General features: G+C 50.1%; 1 protein-coding gene across 2 annotated transcripts in view; it reads right to left on the reverse strand.

Moving 5' to 3' along the window:
* The window catches only part of ANKRD13B (ankyrin repeat domain 13B), a 31,896-nt gene that overhangs the window by 6,227 nt on the left and 12,349 nt on the right, over positions 1 to 13,320 (reverse strand). For both annotated transcript variants that reach the window (XM_081844148.1, XM_081844147.1), the window contains exons 3-11: positions 10,032 to 10,156; positions 8,428 to 8,473; positions 7,756 to 7,899; positions 6,778 to 6,967; positions 5,240 to 5,306; positions 4,940 to 5,021; positions 4,442 to 4,506; positions 954 to 1,084; positions 660 to 817 (exon numbers count right to left, since the gene is read on the reverse strand). In XM_081844148.1, coding sequence (XP_081700274.1) covers positions 660 to 817; positions 954 to 1,084; positions 4,442 to 4,506; positions 4,940 to 5,021; positions 5,240 to 5,306; positions 6,778 to 6,967; positions 7,756 to 7,899; positions 8,428 to 8,473; positions 10,032 to 10,156 — 1,008 coding nt within the window. The remainder of the gene's footprint in view (positions 1 to 659; positions 818 to 953; positions 1,085 to 4,441; positions 4,507 to 4,939; positions 5,022 to 5,239; positions 5,307 to 6,777; positions 6,968 to 7,755; positions 7,900 to 8,427; positions 8,474 to 10,031; positions 10,157 to 13,320) is intronic.

The following is a 13,320-nucleotide window of genomic DNA, read 5'->3' on the forward strand; positions in this document are numbered from 1 at the left end:
GGTGGAACAGCTCTATCTTGCAGGCCCTGCGGAAAGATGTCAAGTCCCGCAGGGCCCTAGTCTCTTGGGACAGAGCGTTCCACCATGTCAGGGCCAGTGCTGAAAAGGCCCTGGCCCTAGTTGAGACCAATCTAACCTCCTTGAGGCTTGGGACCTCCAAAGTGTTGTTATTTGTGGACCTTAAGGTCCTATCTGGGTTGGCATCCATCTGTCTCTGAAGACAGAGGGCAGATGACAGGTTTGTGAATAGGAATTGGGGGGGGGGTGTTACAGGGGGGAAAGAATAAGAAAAGCCCTGCATGTTGGGTGTGACATCTCCAGTCCCTATATTGATGAGAAAACCTCAGCGTAAATGCAGTTCAAAATCCAGCCGAGGACAGAGGGGATGACCTCTCTGCATTTCAGGCCACGAATGTGAACACACCCAATGTTGTATACGGCCCTGCCTGCCCAGAATTAGCCGTGATTCCTGCACTGAAGGGGGGTTAGACTAGATGACCCATGGGGTCTCTTGCCCGGAGTGAAAGGAACATTTCGTAAAGTTGTGGAGCTGCAAGGGACCTCGAGGGTCACGTAGACCAACCCGCTGCAATGCCCAAGCGTGAAGGACAAGGTCCAACCAGCCTAGCTCTGCCCGGGGGGGGGGGTCCTCTCCTCACCGATTTTCACAGGGAAGCCCGGGGGCAGGCGCAGAGTGATGAAGTCCCGCAGCTTGGCAAAGAGGGCGTTGCTGACGGCCATCAGGTCAATGATGGGGGCCACCTGCTCAGCCAGCGATAGAGGGTGGTCTTCGCAGAGCCACAACTTCGCCTTGAACCTGACCGAGGGAGACAGAGAAGCCCGGGGGGGGGGAGAGACTGTGAACCCTGGGCTGTCCTTCAACCCAGCCCACTCAAAGGAGGATCTCTATCCCTCCCTCCCTCCCTCCCAGCCAGCCAGCCAGCCTGCCTCACTTCTGCGTCTTGGTGGTGAGTTCAATGGGGCGCCCCATATCTCGGCTGCCCAGCTCGAAAGTGGGGTTGAAGTATTCCTCTGGCGTGATGGCTGTGGGGTTGGCATGGCTCGAAGTTTGCGTGATGAGAGCCTGTGGGGAGAGAGAATGGAATTGGAATTGAAATACTTTATTGTCACTTGTATACAGTGAGATTACACAAGCACCCCACACTCACATCTCTTAGTCTTTCTTTTTTAAAATGCTTTTTATTAAGTTTTCTTTAACACAAACAAAACAAAATGAATACACTAATGTTCTACAGTCTTATGTACACTTATTTTCTCAACGCTCTATCGAGCACGGACTTCCCTCCCATCCCACCCTTCAGAGGTTTTCATATTAATATTTCCTTTTTTTCACGTATTCTTAACATCATCCTATTCATGTCATAAGATTTATATTAATCCTACTACAGTCTTTAAACTTCTACAATTATTACGTATATACTCCACAAATTTACTCCATTCACTTCTAAACTTTGTTTCCTCTTGGTTACGGATTCTGTGGGTCAGTTTTGCTAATTCCACATATTCAACCCTTTCTGTCAGCTCTCTTAGTCTTAATTCCCCTTGTTTACTGATGCACACCCACCAAACCCGAAAGTCAGTTGCCCTGTTGTTGTCTTTTCATTCAGCAGCCTAACAGCCCACGGACAGAAGCTGTTCGTTACCCTGTTGGTGCAACTAATCAGGCTTCTATATCTTCTGCCCGAGGGCAGGAGGTCAAGAAAGTGCCGGCCAGGGTGTGAATAATCATCCCTGAGAATTTTCCTCACTCTCCTGGGGCAAAGTTCTTCCTCTATTTCATCTAGCAGATTCACGGGACAGCCCATAATATATTGTGCTGCATTCTCCACCCTCTGTAAAGGTAAAGGGACCCCTGACCATTAGGTCCAGTCGTGGCCGACTCTGGGGTTGCGGCGCTGATCTCGCTTTACTGGCCGAGGGAGCCGGCGTACAGCTTCCGGGTCATGTGACCAGCATGACTGAGCCGCTTCTGGCAAACCAGAGCAGCACACGGAAACGCTGTTTACCTTCCTGCCGGAGCGGTACCTATTGATCTACTTGCACTTTGACGTGCTTTTGAACTGCTAGGTTGACAGGAGCAGGGACCGAGCAACGGGAGCTCACCCCATCGCGGGGATTCGAACCGCCGACCTTCTGATTGGCAAGCCCTAGGCTCTGTGGTTTAACCCACAGCGCCACCCGCGTCCCTACCACCCTCCGTAGGCACTTCCTATCAGTTGATGTCAAACCAGCGTACCACACCATGATGCAGTATGAAAGGACACTTTCTATTGTGGACTGGTAGGAGATCATCAAATGTTGATTGACATCATTCTTCAGCAATACTCTGAGAATACACAGAATCAGAGAGTTGGAAAGGGACCCTGGGGTCATCGAGTCCAAGCCCCTCCAATTCAGGAAGCACGGCTAAACAATCCCAGGTGGATGGACAGCCAAGCTCTGCTTAAAACCCCTGATGGAGGAGAGTCCGTTCTGCTGCTGAACGGCTTCTACCATCAGAAAGTTTCCCCTGACGTCAGAATCTTCTTTCTTGTAACTGGAATCCATTGGTTTGGATCCTATCCTCCAGAGCAGGAGAAAACAAGCTTGCTCCATCTTCCAAGTGACAACCTTTTAGATATTGGAAGATGGTTCTCCTATCTCCTCTCAGGCTCCTTCTCCAGGCTAAACACACCCAGCTCCTTCAACTGTTCCTCATCAGGCCTGGTTTCCAGACCCTTCATCATTTAGGTCGCCCTCCTCTGCGCATGTTTTAGGTCTCCTTAAACTCCAGTGGAGGACTTTGGGTGGATGTCGGCACTCCAGGCACTTTTTTGGGGGGAATAGATTTTTTTTATTAAGATTTTAAAGGTTACAGAAAAAATAAATAAAAAGAAAACAATCGAAGAAGAAAAAGAAAAAACAGTACATATAAAAAAAATCAAAACACAGAAAAAAGAAATAAAAAGAAGTAAAAAAAAACAAGTCAAACCTTTAAATCACTTACTTACATTCACTTATTTCCTTGACTTCCTCACGCCTCCCATTTTTGTATTCTAATTCAATTAGATATTCCAGCAAATCCTTCCAACTTTGTTTTTATCCTAATAATTATCTTAACATACTATAATTCCCCTCTTTATATTCTAATTCATATATATATTTCAACAAATCCTTCATCTTATTTTTATCCTTATATCTTATCTTAATATACTGTAATTTTCCATTCTTTCTTTCACCAAATAACCATCCACTTTTACTTTATTTAATCTTATTTCTCATTAAAACTTATATATCTGTACTTATTCTTGAGACGTTTCCCCTAGGGTCAAAAAAAGATTCCATTCCACTCCAGACACTTTAGGGGGTGGGGGGACGGTGTTTGGGAAACCAAGGCAAGGTTGGAGGGGAGTATCCTAAGAAGTGGGTCTTTGTTGCTTCGCCAAGCCTTGGTTTCTGTTTGAGATCCTTTCTATCCCAGCTTACGAGGGGCACAGCGAGTCAGTGAAGGCATTGTGGTTAGAGTGTTGGACTGGGACCCCGGGGAGACATGGGTTCGAATCTTCCCACTTGGCCATGAAGCTCTCACTGGGTGACTTCAGGCCAGTCAATCCTTCTCAGCCTAAACTACCTCGCAGGGCTGTTCTGGGGATTAAATGAGGAGGTGTGGAGAATGAATGAATGAATGGAACCATCATCAGGAATAAAACCTGAAAAAAACAGACAGGGGCCTTTTTCAGCCTTAGGGCCACACCGCCTTTCAGACAAGCTTCTAGGGGCCACATGCCAGAGGTTGGTGGAGCTGGAGGCAAAAGAGGGTGGGACGAGAAATGCAAATTTTACCTTCATGCACTAGGCTGGTTTCTACACAAACACACACCCTCTCTGCCCTCTATCCAGGAGTTGTTAGCAGAGCTCAAGGACCCCTTTCCAGGATGGGGCAAAGCAAGGGGCAGTGAGGGGTGTGGCCTGGGCAGGGGGCGTGGCTGAGAAGGGGGCGTGGCTCGGGGGGGCGTGACCTGGGGAGAGTCCCATGGGCCAAGCAAAGAAGCCTGGAGATCCACATCTGGCCCTTGGTCTGAAGATCTCCAGCTGTGCTGCAAAACATTATGACGGTGGTACCTTGCTTTACGAACTTAATCCGTTCCAGAAGTCCATTCTTAAACCAAAGTGTTCTTAAACCAAGGCGTGCTTTCCCATAGCAGCGGGGGACTCAATTTACAAATGGAACACACTCAACAGGAAGCGGAACATTTTCTGCTTCCAAGGCAAAGTTCACAAACCAAAAACACCTGCTTCCGGGTTTGCAGCGTTCGTAATCCAAGTTGTTCATAAACTAAGCTGTTCTTAAACCAAGGCACCACTGCACAAAAAAAGGAGCCTTCAAATGGCCCCTGGGATGCAGTGTTCCCCATATCTATGGCCCCCACTTATTACTCACCCCATTGTTGGGGCCCACGTGTTGTTCGGCAATGCCCAGGAAGGACTGGAGAGGGGTTTTCCCACCTGTATAAGACAAACACACCAGTAGAGCATTTTCCCAGGCTGGGAAATGCTCTCAGTCGTCAGCCCTCATCCCAGCTCTGAGACTTTGGGAACGGGTCGCAGCTCAGCAGTAGAGCATCTACACATAGGAAGCTGCCTTGGGATGAGTTGGTCTCATCAAGCCCAGTGTTGCCTGCACTGACTGGAAGCAGCAGCGGCTTGCCAGGTTTCCCAGCGAGGGGTTTTGTCCCACCTGAAGATGCCCTTGGAGACTCAACCTGGGACTTGCCACTGAGCTATGGCCCTTGACTTTTAACTGGACTGCCAATCGGTTAAAACGTGGGTGGTTCGTCCCCCACAAATCCACTGGATCACTCTCAGAGGCAGTGTGGCTCTTTGGTATCAGTATTGGACACCCTGGAAGACCCCCGCAAGGAGAGGTCAAAAGGCTTACCTTTGGTTTTTCCTTTGTGCTGCTCCGAGAGATGCTCAGTCCGCGTCCGAGTGATAAGCTCGACATTGGAAGCCCCGTAAACCTGAAGAAGGAGGCAGGGAAATGCCAAAGATTGCTGCCGGTGTCTATGGGAAAGAACAACTTCCCTTGGCTCCCGACATTCCCTGCAGCAGCTTCAAGCTCCTCGCCTTCAGCGATAAAGCTCTCTGCTTCCATCGCCCCGACTGTACGGTCCTTTGCTTACTCTCTCTACCCAAAGACCCTTCTCCTGCGAAGATACTTGCCCGGACCGGTCCTCACCTTGGCCTCGTACCCGTTCACCACCTCCGTCTTCTCGCTTCTCCAGCCCAAAATACCCGTCTTGTTCCTGGAAGGGAGAGGTGAAACAACAGCAGAGGTGGAGCTTAGCTCTCTCTCCCGGCCACAGAATAAATCACCACTCAACTTCATGGTTCGAAGAGGAAGATGGGGAGAGGACAGGGGAAGCCCAGTTTTGGGTGCGATTTGGATGCCAAGGGCAGCCGCTCCTCTTCCAGGAGAAAAAAGTCACGGAACCAAGAAATTGCACAAAACAAATGAAATACCATGAAAATCCCTGAAACGAGAAGTTTCAAAAAGTTTAATTTAGAAAAACCTAGAATTGTACAAAATGAGGTTTGTAGCCGGGATCCTGTTAAGGCTTTGTACAATTCTAGGTTTTTCTAAATTTTCCCTTAAACTTTTTGATTTTTATTATTTAGCTTATTTCTATGAGATATTTCTAGTCGATTACTTCTCGTTTCAGGGATTTCCGCGGTATTTCATTTGTTTCCAGGCGCAGAAGAACAGGCATCCACCATGGAAGCAATCAGCTGGAGGAGACGCTGGTTGGAGATGCCTACAAGGGGAGCTCTCACAACTCAACCCAACCCAGGATTTTCAAAACGAGGGCCGCATGTTCTCCTGGGCAGCCTCTCAGGGGCCAGATCCCAGAGGCAAAAGAGGCGAAGCAATGCTTGAAAGTTCTCTCTTTGTCTAGTAGGAGAGCTTCTACTCTCTCTGTCATGGACTGGCTGGAAGCAGAGGAGTGGGAGGAGGCAGCTGTTGGGCAACCCCCAAGGGGAGAAGGCTCAGGGCCAGGGGAGTGGTGGTGGGACAAGGATGAGGGGTCAGAGGGAGAAGAGGGACCGGACTGGGAAGAGGAGGTGTTGGAAGGTGAAGAGGCAACAGGGTTTGGTGAGCAAGAAGAGGCTGGGGCAGAGAGCAGTGCAGAATCAGAGGCAGAAGCAGAGGCTGGAGAGGAGGGGGGGCCAAGAGGAAGAGATGAGGCAGGCTGCTGAAAAGGCCAGGGACCAGCTCGTCTCCCCCTGACCGCCCAGAACCAGTAGAGGTATGAAGAGGCCATAGCAAAGACAGGCAAGATGAAGGAGCCTCAGACTGCTTGGAAAAGACCCGGGGGAAGAGGAGATTTAGGGAGCTGTGGGAAGGTGGGGCCTCGCAACTGCCTCCTTGGGGCAAGTGCTGCTAGGAAGAGTTGCTGTGACCACTAGGACTGCGCTGTTTTGTTTCTTTGACTAAAGAGTCAACTTCTCCAACACCTTGTGAGCTGTGGCTGAGATGCTCCCGGCACCCACCTTGACACTGACACACGCCCCTCTTCTCCTTCCAGCCCAGCAAAGAGGAACGATCAGGTGAAAATACTCGAGGAGAGGGTGAAGGAGGGGTGACGAGGGGCCAGGAAAGGGGTGTGGCTCAGGAAAGGGCATGGCCTGGGGAAGAGGGCATGGTTTGGGCTACATTTGGCCCGCAGGGCAGAGGTTTCCCTCCCCGCTGCTCCAGAGGATGCAATCCTGGCTCACCTCTCAAAGGCAATGTTGCGCGTGTCCAACTGTGTGGCGACCACGGGGGCCAGGAGGCGGCCCATCACCTGCTCTTCCGTGGGCTGCACCATGGCCAGCAGTCCCTCCCGGTCGTGGGCGGCCAGCGCCAGCGTTTCGGTGTAGACCACTTGCCGGTCATGGTCAATCTCCATCACGACGGCGCTGCTGTCTGCGGGGCAGAGGAAGAGAGAGAAATGACCAGTGCCCTCCTGAGAGGGATGTATCCTGACAATCTGGCTTGGCCAAGGGGAAACCAGTGGAGTGTGCGGTCCCTTAGGGAAAATACGGCACTGCCCCACCATCCTCAGTCTGATCTCAGCCACCCCACAACCAGCTGCCTTCTTGCTGCCTGCCGGTCTCTGGGGCTGCCAGCTTCCTTTGGTCCCAGTGAGAACTCAGCAGGGAAGAGGAAGACAAGGACAAAACAGGAGTAAGTTGGCTCTGGCGCCACCTGCTGTCAGGCTCCCTGCCTTCTGCCCCATCCGCACCCAGAGGGCAGCAGCTACCATGGGGCGCAACCCAACCCCCAAATTATTTATTTTTTTGATAATGTGTATACCCCTCAGTATCAAACAACAAAACACCCCACACAAATTGTAGCAATTGCAGCAGCAAAGCTGCCAGATGCACCAATACAACTTCAGGAACAAGCTTTTCTTCACCCTTCAGCCTAGCCTACCTCACAGGGTTGTTGTGGAGGCGACAGGCAGGTGTCTGCTGCCTCAAGGCCCTTAGAGCAGGTTAGGAATACAGAACAGCTATACAGTCAAGACATCCTTTATATAACTCATCACGATATAAGTGTGCCCCGTTTCACAACCATGAATTCCCGTGGTCCCCCCAAAGCACTGACTTTCCGCAATGGGAAAGTGTGGCCCCTGAATCTCCCTCCTTCCTCAAGTTCCCTTCCCTACGGGGCCCCGGGATACAAAGTGGCTCAGCTGAGCTCCCAACAACCTTGTCCTCGGAAGATGAAACTGCGGCTGCCGCGCTGCCACGTCATGTGGTCGAAGCCCAGGAGCGTCGTGTCCACCCGGAGGTTCTGTCCACACTTCCAGACCTTGTAGGTGTCGCTGGGGCAGATTTTGGAGACCAGGGGGACTGCCGAGGGAAAGGGAAGAGAGGCAGCATTAGGAGTCAGTGCTTCTGCGTCGTCCCCTAATTTACCCTGCCTGGTTTTAACTTTTCTGTTTGGTTTTGGCTGCATGGCTTTATGTATTTTTGCTGATTTTTAATGGAACAGTGGTCTATATAAATAAAGATCTCGCCCGCTAAGGCAAAGCGGGTCCCCATCCATGGCTCAGAGCTCCCCCTAAAAGCCCGGCTTGGAAACCCCAAAGTGGGGGGAAAGGACTCTGTGCATGTTCAGAGGTGCTCTTGAATTATCCCAAGGACGCACAGAAGGCGCTGAGGGTGGAAGATAAACCCCGGCTTATGTTGAAGTCTTGATATCACTTTTAATGGGGAAAAAGGCAGGATGGGGGTGGGGGCATGTTGCTTTCAATGATGGGAGGGGGAGCCCACAACCTCATACCCAAATGAACCCAAAGTAGTTATTATTAATGTTGTTATATTTATTATTATTAATCCTACGGTTACTTATTATTATTACTCTGCATGCAAACATACCCCAGCTTGTGAATTCCCATTTCATCTCCACGTAGAAATCTTGAGCCTAGTGCAAGAAGAGAAGAGGTCAAAGGTCAAGGGCTACGGAGGTTAAAGGGACGCCGGATGCCTGGGTTCACTCCTAGCCCAGCCCTAGCCCAATCTTCTAGGTATGAGGCTTGAAAAATTGGTCTCTAGTCCAACCATAGCTGTCAACCGTCCCTTATTTGGTGGGAAACTCCCTTATCCCAGCGCCGGTTCCAGCTGCTGTCCCTTATTGATGATGTCCCTTAATTTCCCGGGTTTCATGCTCGCCCGGCTCGGGAGGGAAGGAGCGGCTCGGGGTCCTCCACCTCAAGAGAGAGAGAGAGAGAGAGAGCGCGTGCGCACACGAGCTGCCGCGTCTCCGTCTCTCCCTTTCCCCCCTCTGGGGCTCGTTGTGAAGAGAAGGGTGGCGGTGGGCAGGCAGGCAGCCCCTCTCTTGCGAGACTTCCGCAGCGCTGCCAGGGGAAGCCAGAGGCAGCAGTGGCAGCTGAGGAGGCGACCTGAGGGAGGAGTAAAAGGAGGGGATGGGGAGGGGCACAGAAGGGTGGCACTTTAGCAGCCGCGGCGGCGCCGCAACTGCCTCATGCTGGGCTCACGGGCAGCGTGGGCGAGAGTCTCTCTCCCTCCCCCCCCTCGGGTGGGGAAGGGCCGATGGAACTCCTCGCGCCAGGACAATGGCAGCCTCGACGTGCTGCTTAGCATCCCCTCCAACCAGTGCAGCATCTTAATGTAGTGATTTCCCCCTCTGCATCCCTTTCAGAACTCTATTTTTATAAATCATCTGCCCATCCATAGTTCAAATTTTTACTACAGGTTTTCTGTCAATCCTACCAATGTATGTAACTCTTTACAATAGCTTTTCAACTAAATTATAAACTTTCTCCATTCTTTATTAAAGTGGTCCTCTTCCTGGTTTCTAATTCTGCCTGTAGGCTTTGCCATCTCGACATCATTCATCAGTTTTGCCTGCCACTCTTCTTTGGTGGGAGTTGTAGACCCTAAGGATCATCTAGTCCAACCCCCTGCAAAACACAGTCAGTGGCAGCAAAAGCAGAATGGCTCCATCAGTGCCATCAGATTTATGTATAAGCTAAGCAAAATCCCTTATTTTGGCTGCTGATCCCTTGTTTTCAAGGCTGCTGGTCCCTTATTTTCAAATCTGTAAGTTGACAGCTATGAGCCCAACTCTCTCTCTCTCTCTGTGATTCATTCATTTAAATGTACAACTAGAGTTGCCAACATTTTTACCACCCCTGACTCCTCTGCCTTTAACAACAGCTCAAACCCCCAGGAATTAACAGACAGGAACACTTACACCTGTGCTGGACTCCAGCTCCCATCACAACCCTGTTTTGGACCACTCTGGCTGGCACTGATGGGAGTTGTAGTCCAATAGAGGAAGAGAGGAGAAACAGAGGCAGTGGAGGGGATGCATTTATTTCCAACAAAAGGCTATAGGTCCCTGCCCTGAGGGGGTTACAATCTAGAAAACCACCGGCAGCAGAGACAACCAGGAGAGTATTTTTCTTCTCCCTTAGGGATGACGATGGCAACGAGTTCAAGCAAGCCCCCCTGCCTACCTTGCGCAGCCTCTCAAGCAGGAGGGGGATGCCGGCCAGGCGCTTGATGGCCCGCTGGTAGTCGCGGTAACGCAGCACCAGCTGAACGAGCTCCAGATCCCGGGTGCTCACCGCCTCCTGCAAGACTGTGGAGGGGAGAGCAAAGGAGAGTCAGGGGCTGGGGGGGCATTGGCATAAAGTTCTTCCCATGGTTTAGTTGGAATCTCATTTCTTGAGACTTGAAACCATGGGTTCAAGTCCTCCCCTCCAGAGCAGGAGAAAACAAGCTTTCCCCCTCTTCTATTTGAAGATGGCCATCCTATCTCCTTTCAGTTTCTTCTTTTCCAGGCTAAATAGACCCAGCTCCAGCAACCGTTCTTCAGAACCAACCATTCTTCTGCGAGTCATTCTGGACTCACAGCTGTCCATGGAGGCGAAGGTTAATTCTGTGTCCAGGGCAGCTGTTTACCAGCTCCATCTGGTACGCAGGATGAGACCCTCCCTGCCTGCGGACTGTCTCGCCAGAGTGGTGCATGCTCTAGTTATCTCTCGCTTGGACTACTGCAATGCGCTCTACGTGGGGCTACCTTTGAATGTGACCCAAAAACTGCAATTAATCCAGAATGCGCCAGCTAGACTGGTGACTGGGAGTGGCCGCTGGGACCACATAACACCGGTCCTGAGAGATCTGCACTGGCTCCCATTACATTTCCGAGCACAATTCAAAGTGTTGGTGCTGACCTTGAAAGCCCTAAACGGCCTCGGTCCAGTATACCTGAAGGAGCGTCTCCACCCCCATCGTTCAGCCCGGACACTGAGGTCCAGCGTCGAGGGCCTTCTGGTGGTTCCCTCCCTGCAAGAAGTGAGGTTACAGGGAACCAAACAGAGGGCCTTCTAGGTAGTGGCGTCCGCCCTGTGGAACGCCCTCCTTTCAGATGTGAAAGAAATAAGCAGCTATCTTCTGAAGACATCTGAAGGCAGCCCTCTTTAGGGAAGTTTTTAATATTTAATGCTGTATTGTTTTTAACACTTTATTGGAAGCTGCCCAGAGTGGCTGGGGAAACTCAGCCAGATGGGCGGGGGTATAAATAATAAACTATTATTATAAATTATTATTATAAGGCTTCCTTTCCAGACCCTTGATCACCTGGTTTGCCCTCCTCTGCCCACCTTCCACCTTGTCGATATCCTTCTTAAACTGAGGTGCCCATAACTGGACACAGATGGGGTCTGACCAATATATATATGAAGCAGTGGCGTAGCGTGGGTTGTCAGCACCCGGGGCAAGGCAAGTAATTTGCATTCCCTAACCCGTGGATTTGCGCCCCCTAACCCGTGGATTTGCGCCCCCTAACCCCCAGATGTTGCACCCGGTGCAGCCGGCCCCCCTGCACCCCCCACGCTATGCCACTGATATGACGAATTTATCCCTGCAAATGGAATATGACACTTCACACATCTGACAAGGCGCCTGACAGCTGACATCATAATAAATCCATTTGCCTTTGCAGGGGGGGCTGAGGTCCGGGATCCAATGTGGCCCTCCACCTGTGTCTGGATCATTCCTCCATTCCCTTCCCGGATGAAGAGGTGAGGGCGGGTCTATGCAGAAAACTCCAACTTTCCCTGTACAGTAAAGGTAGCATTTACCTTTGTTGCCTCGCCCACTTTTGTCCCAGGCCCCGCCCACTGATGTGAGAATTCCTAATGAAAGGAATTTCCTTGCTGTCCTTAAATTTATTCACCTCCCCACCCCCGGGCAGGAAAAGAGCCACCCTGGAATCAGAGTGTCAGACTCGGATTCAAATCCCCCCACTCAGCCATGAAACTCACTGCCTGTGACCTTAGGGGCTCTTCATTGCCTCTCAGCCTGGCCTACCTCACAAGGTTGTTGTGAGGATTAAATGAGGAGGGGGAGACTAGTGTGCGTCACCTTGAAATCCCTGGAGGCTACTGTGATGATTATGATATTAAAAAGAGTTAAGATAAGGTGCAGCAAAGGAGAGATAAGTAAAACACCATGGAAAATGGGCTGGGAAATTTAAAAAAGAAAGAAAAGAAATATCTTTTTTAAATGCATTGTAATTTTATGTGTCTTTTTTGAAATTTAATAAAAATATTATTATTATTTTTAAAAAGAATTCCTTCAATGACAAACCTAGACAGCATCTTAAAAAGCAGAGACATCACCTTGCCAACAAAGGTCTGTATAGTTCAAGCTCTGGTTTTCCCAGCAGTGATGTATGGAAGTGAGAGCTGGACCATAAAGAAGGCTGATCGCCGAAGAATGGATGCTTTTGAATTCTGGTGCTGGAGGAGACTCTTGAGAGTCCCATGGACTGCAAGAAGATCAAACCTCTCCATTCTGAAGGAAATCAGCCCTGAGTGCTCACTGGAAGGACAGATCCTGAAGCTGAGGCTCCAAGACTTTGGCCACCTCATGAGAAAAGAAGACTCCCTGGAAAAGACCCTGATGTTGGGAAAGATGGAGGGCACAAGGAGAAGGGGACGACAGAGGACAAGATGGTGGGACAGTGTTCTCAAAGCTACCAGCACGAGTTTGACCAAACTGCGGGAGGCAGTGGAAGACAGGAGTGCCTGGCGTGCTCTGGTCCAGGGGGTCACGAAGAGGCGGACACGACTGAACGACTAAACAACAACAAAAAAATTCCTTGAAGGAAACAGTAAATAAATAAAGTAGACCACAAACCAAAAAATTGAAAAGTGAAACTGGTCAGAAGTGAAACCAACAAACCAATTGTTTAAAACTGAGAAACTGAGAATTAAAAACAGGTCGCACGTCAGCTGTGGTTGAACTGGGCCATCCAACAAGAGCAAAAGATGGTTTGAAGAAATCTGGCTCGGCCTGCTTGTTTCAAGGCTTGTCGTTTTGCAGAGAAGCCCAACTCCATCCAAGTGTGTTAATTTCATAATTGGCTCAGCATCCTGGAAGCCGAGCTGGAAGTGATTATAGGAGGCAAAATCTCTGGAAGGACATGCACCATTTACACCTCGGACACCTCGGCGGTTTCGATGTTTCATATGGCAAATTCCCTAAATAATTTTTCAAAGCCGTTAAGGAACACTCCCACCCACATCAAGAAAACCACAGAATCGCGAGAGGTTGAAAGAAAACAAAGCCATGTAATAAATTTGTAAAAGCGACAAATCAAATATTTATTGCCGTAGGGCGGTAAAGAGATCAAAGCTTTCACCCGTCTAAAAGGCAAAGGCATTTTAATTAGGGCAGTAACTGGGCGCCGGTAGAGGAAGGCAGTGGCGCTGTCCCAAGCAAATTTACTCGGAAGTA

The sequence above is a fragment of the Podarcis erhardii genome (assembly GCF_964252035.2).
Source record: "Podarcis erhardii genome assembly, chromosome: 16".
NCBI lineage: Eukaryota > Metazoa > Chordata > Lepidosauria > Squamata > Lacertidae > Podarcis > Podarcis erhardii.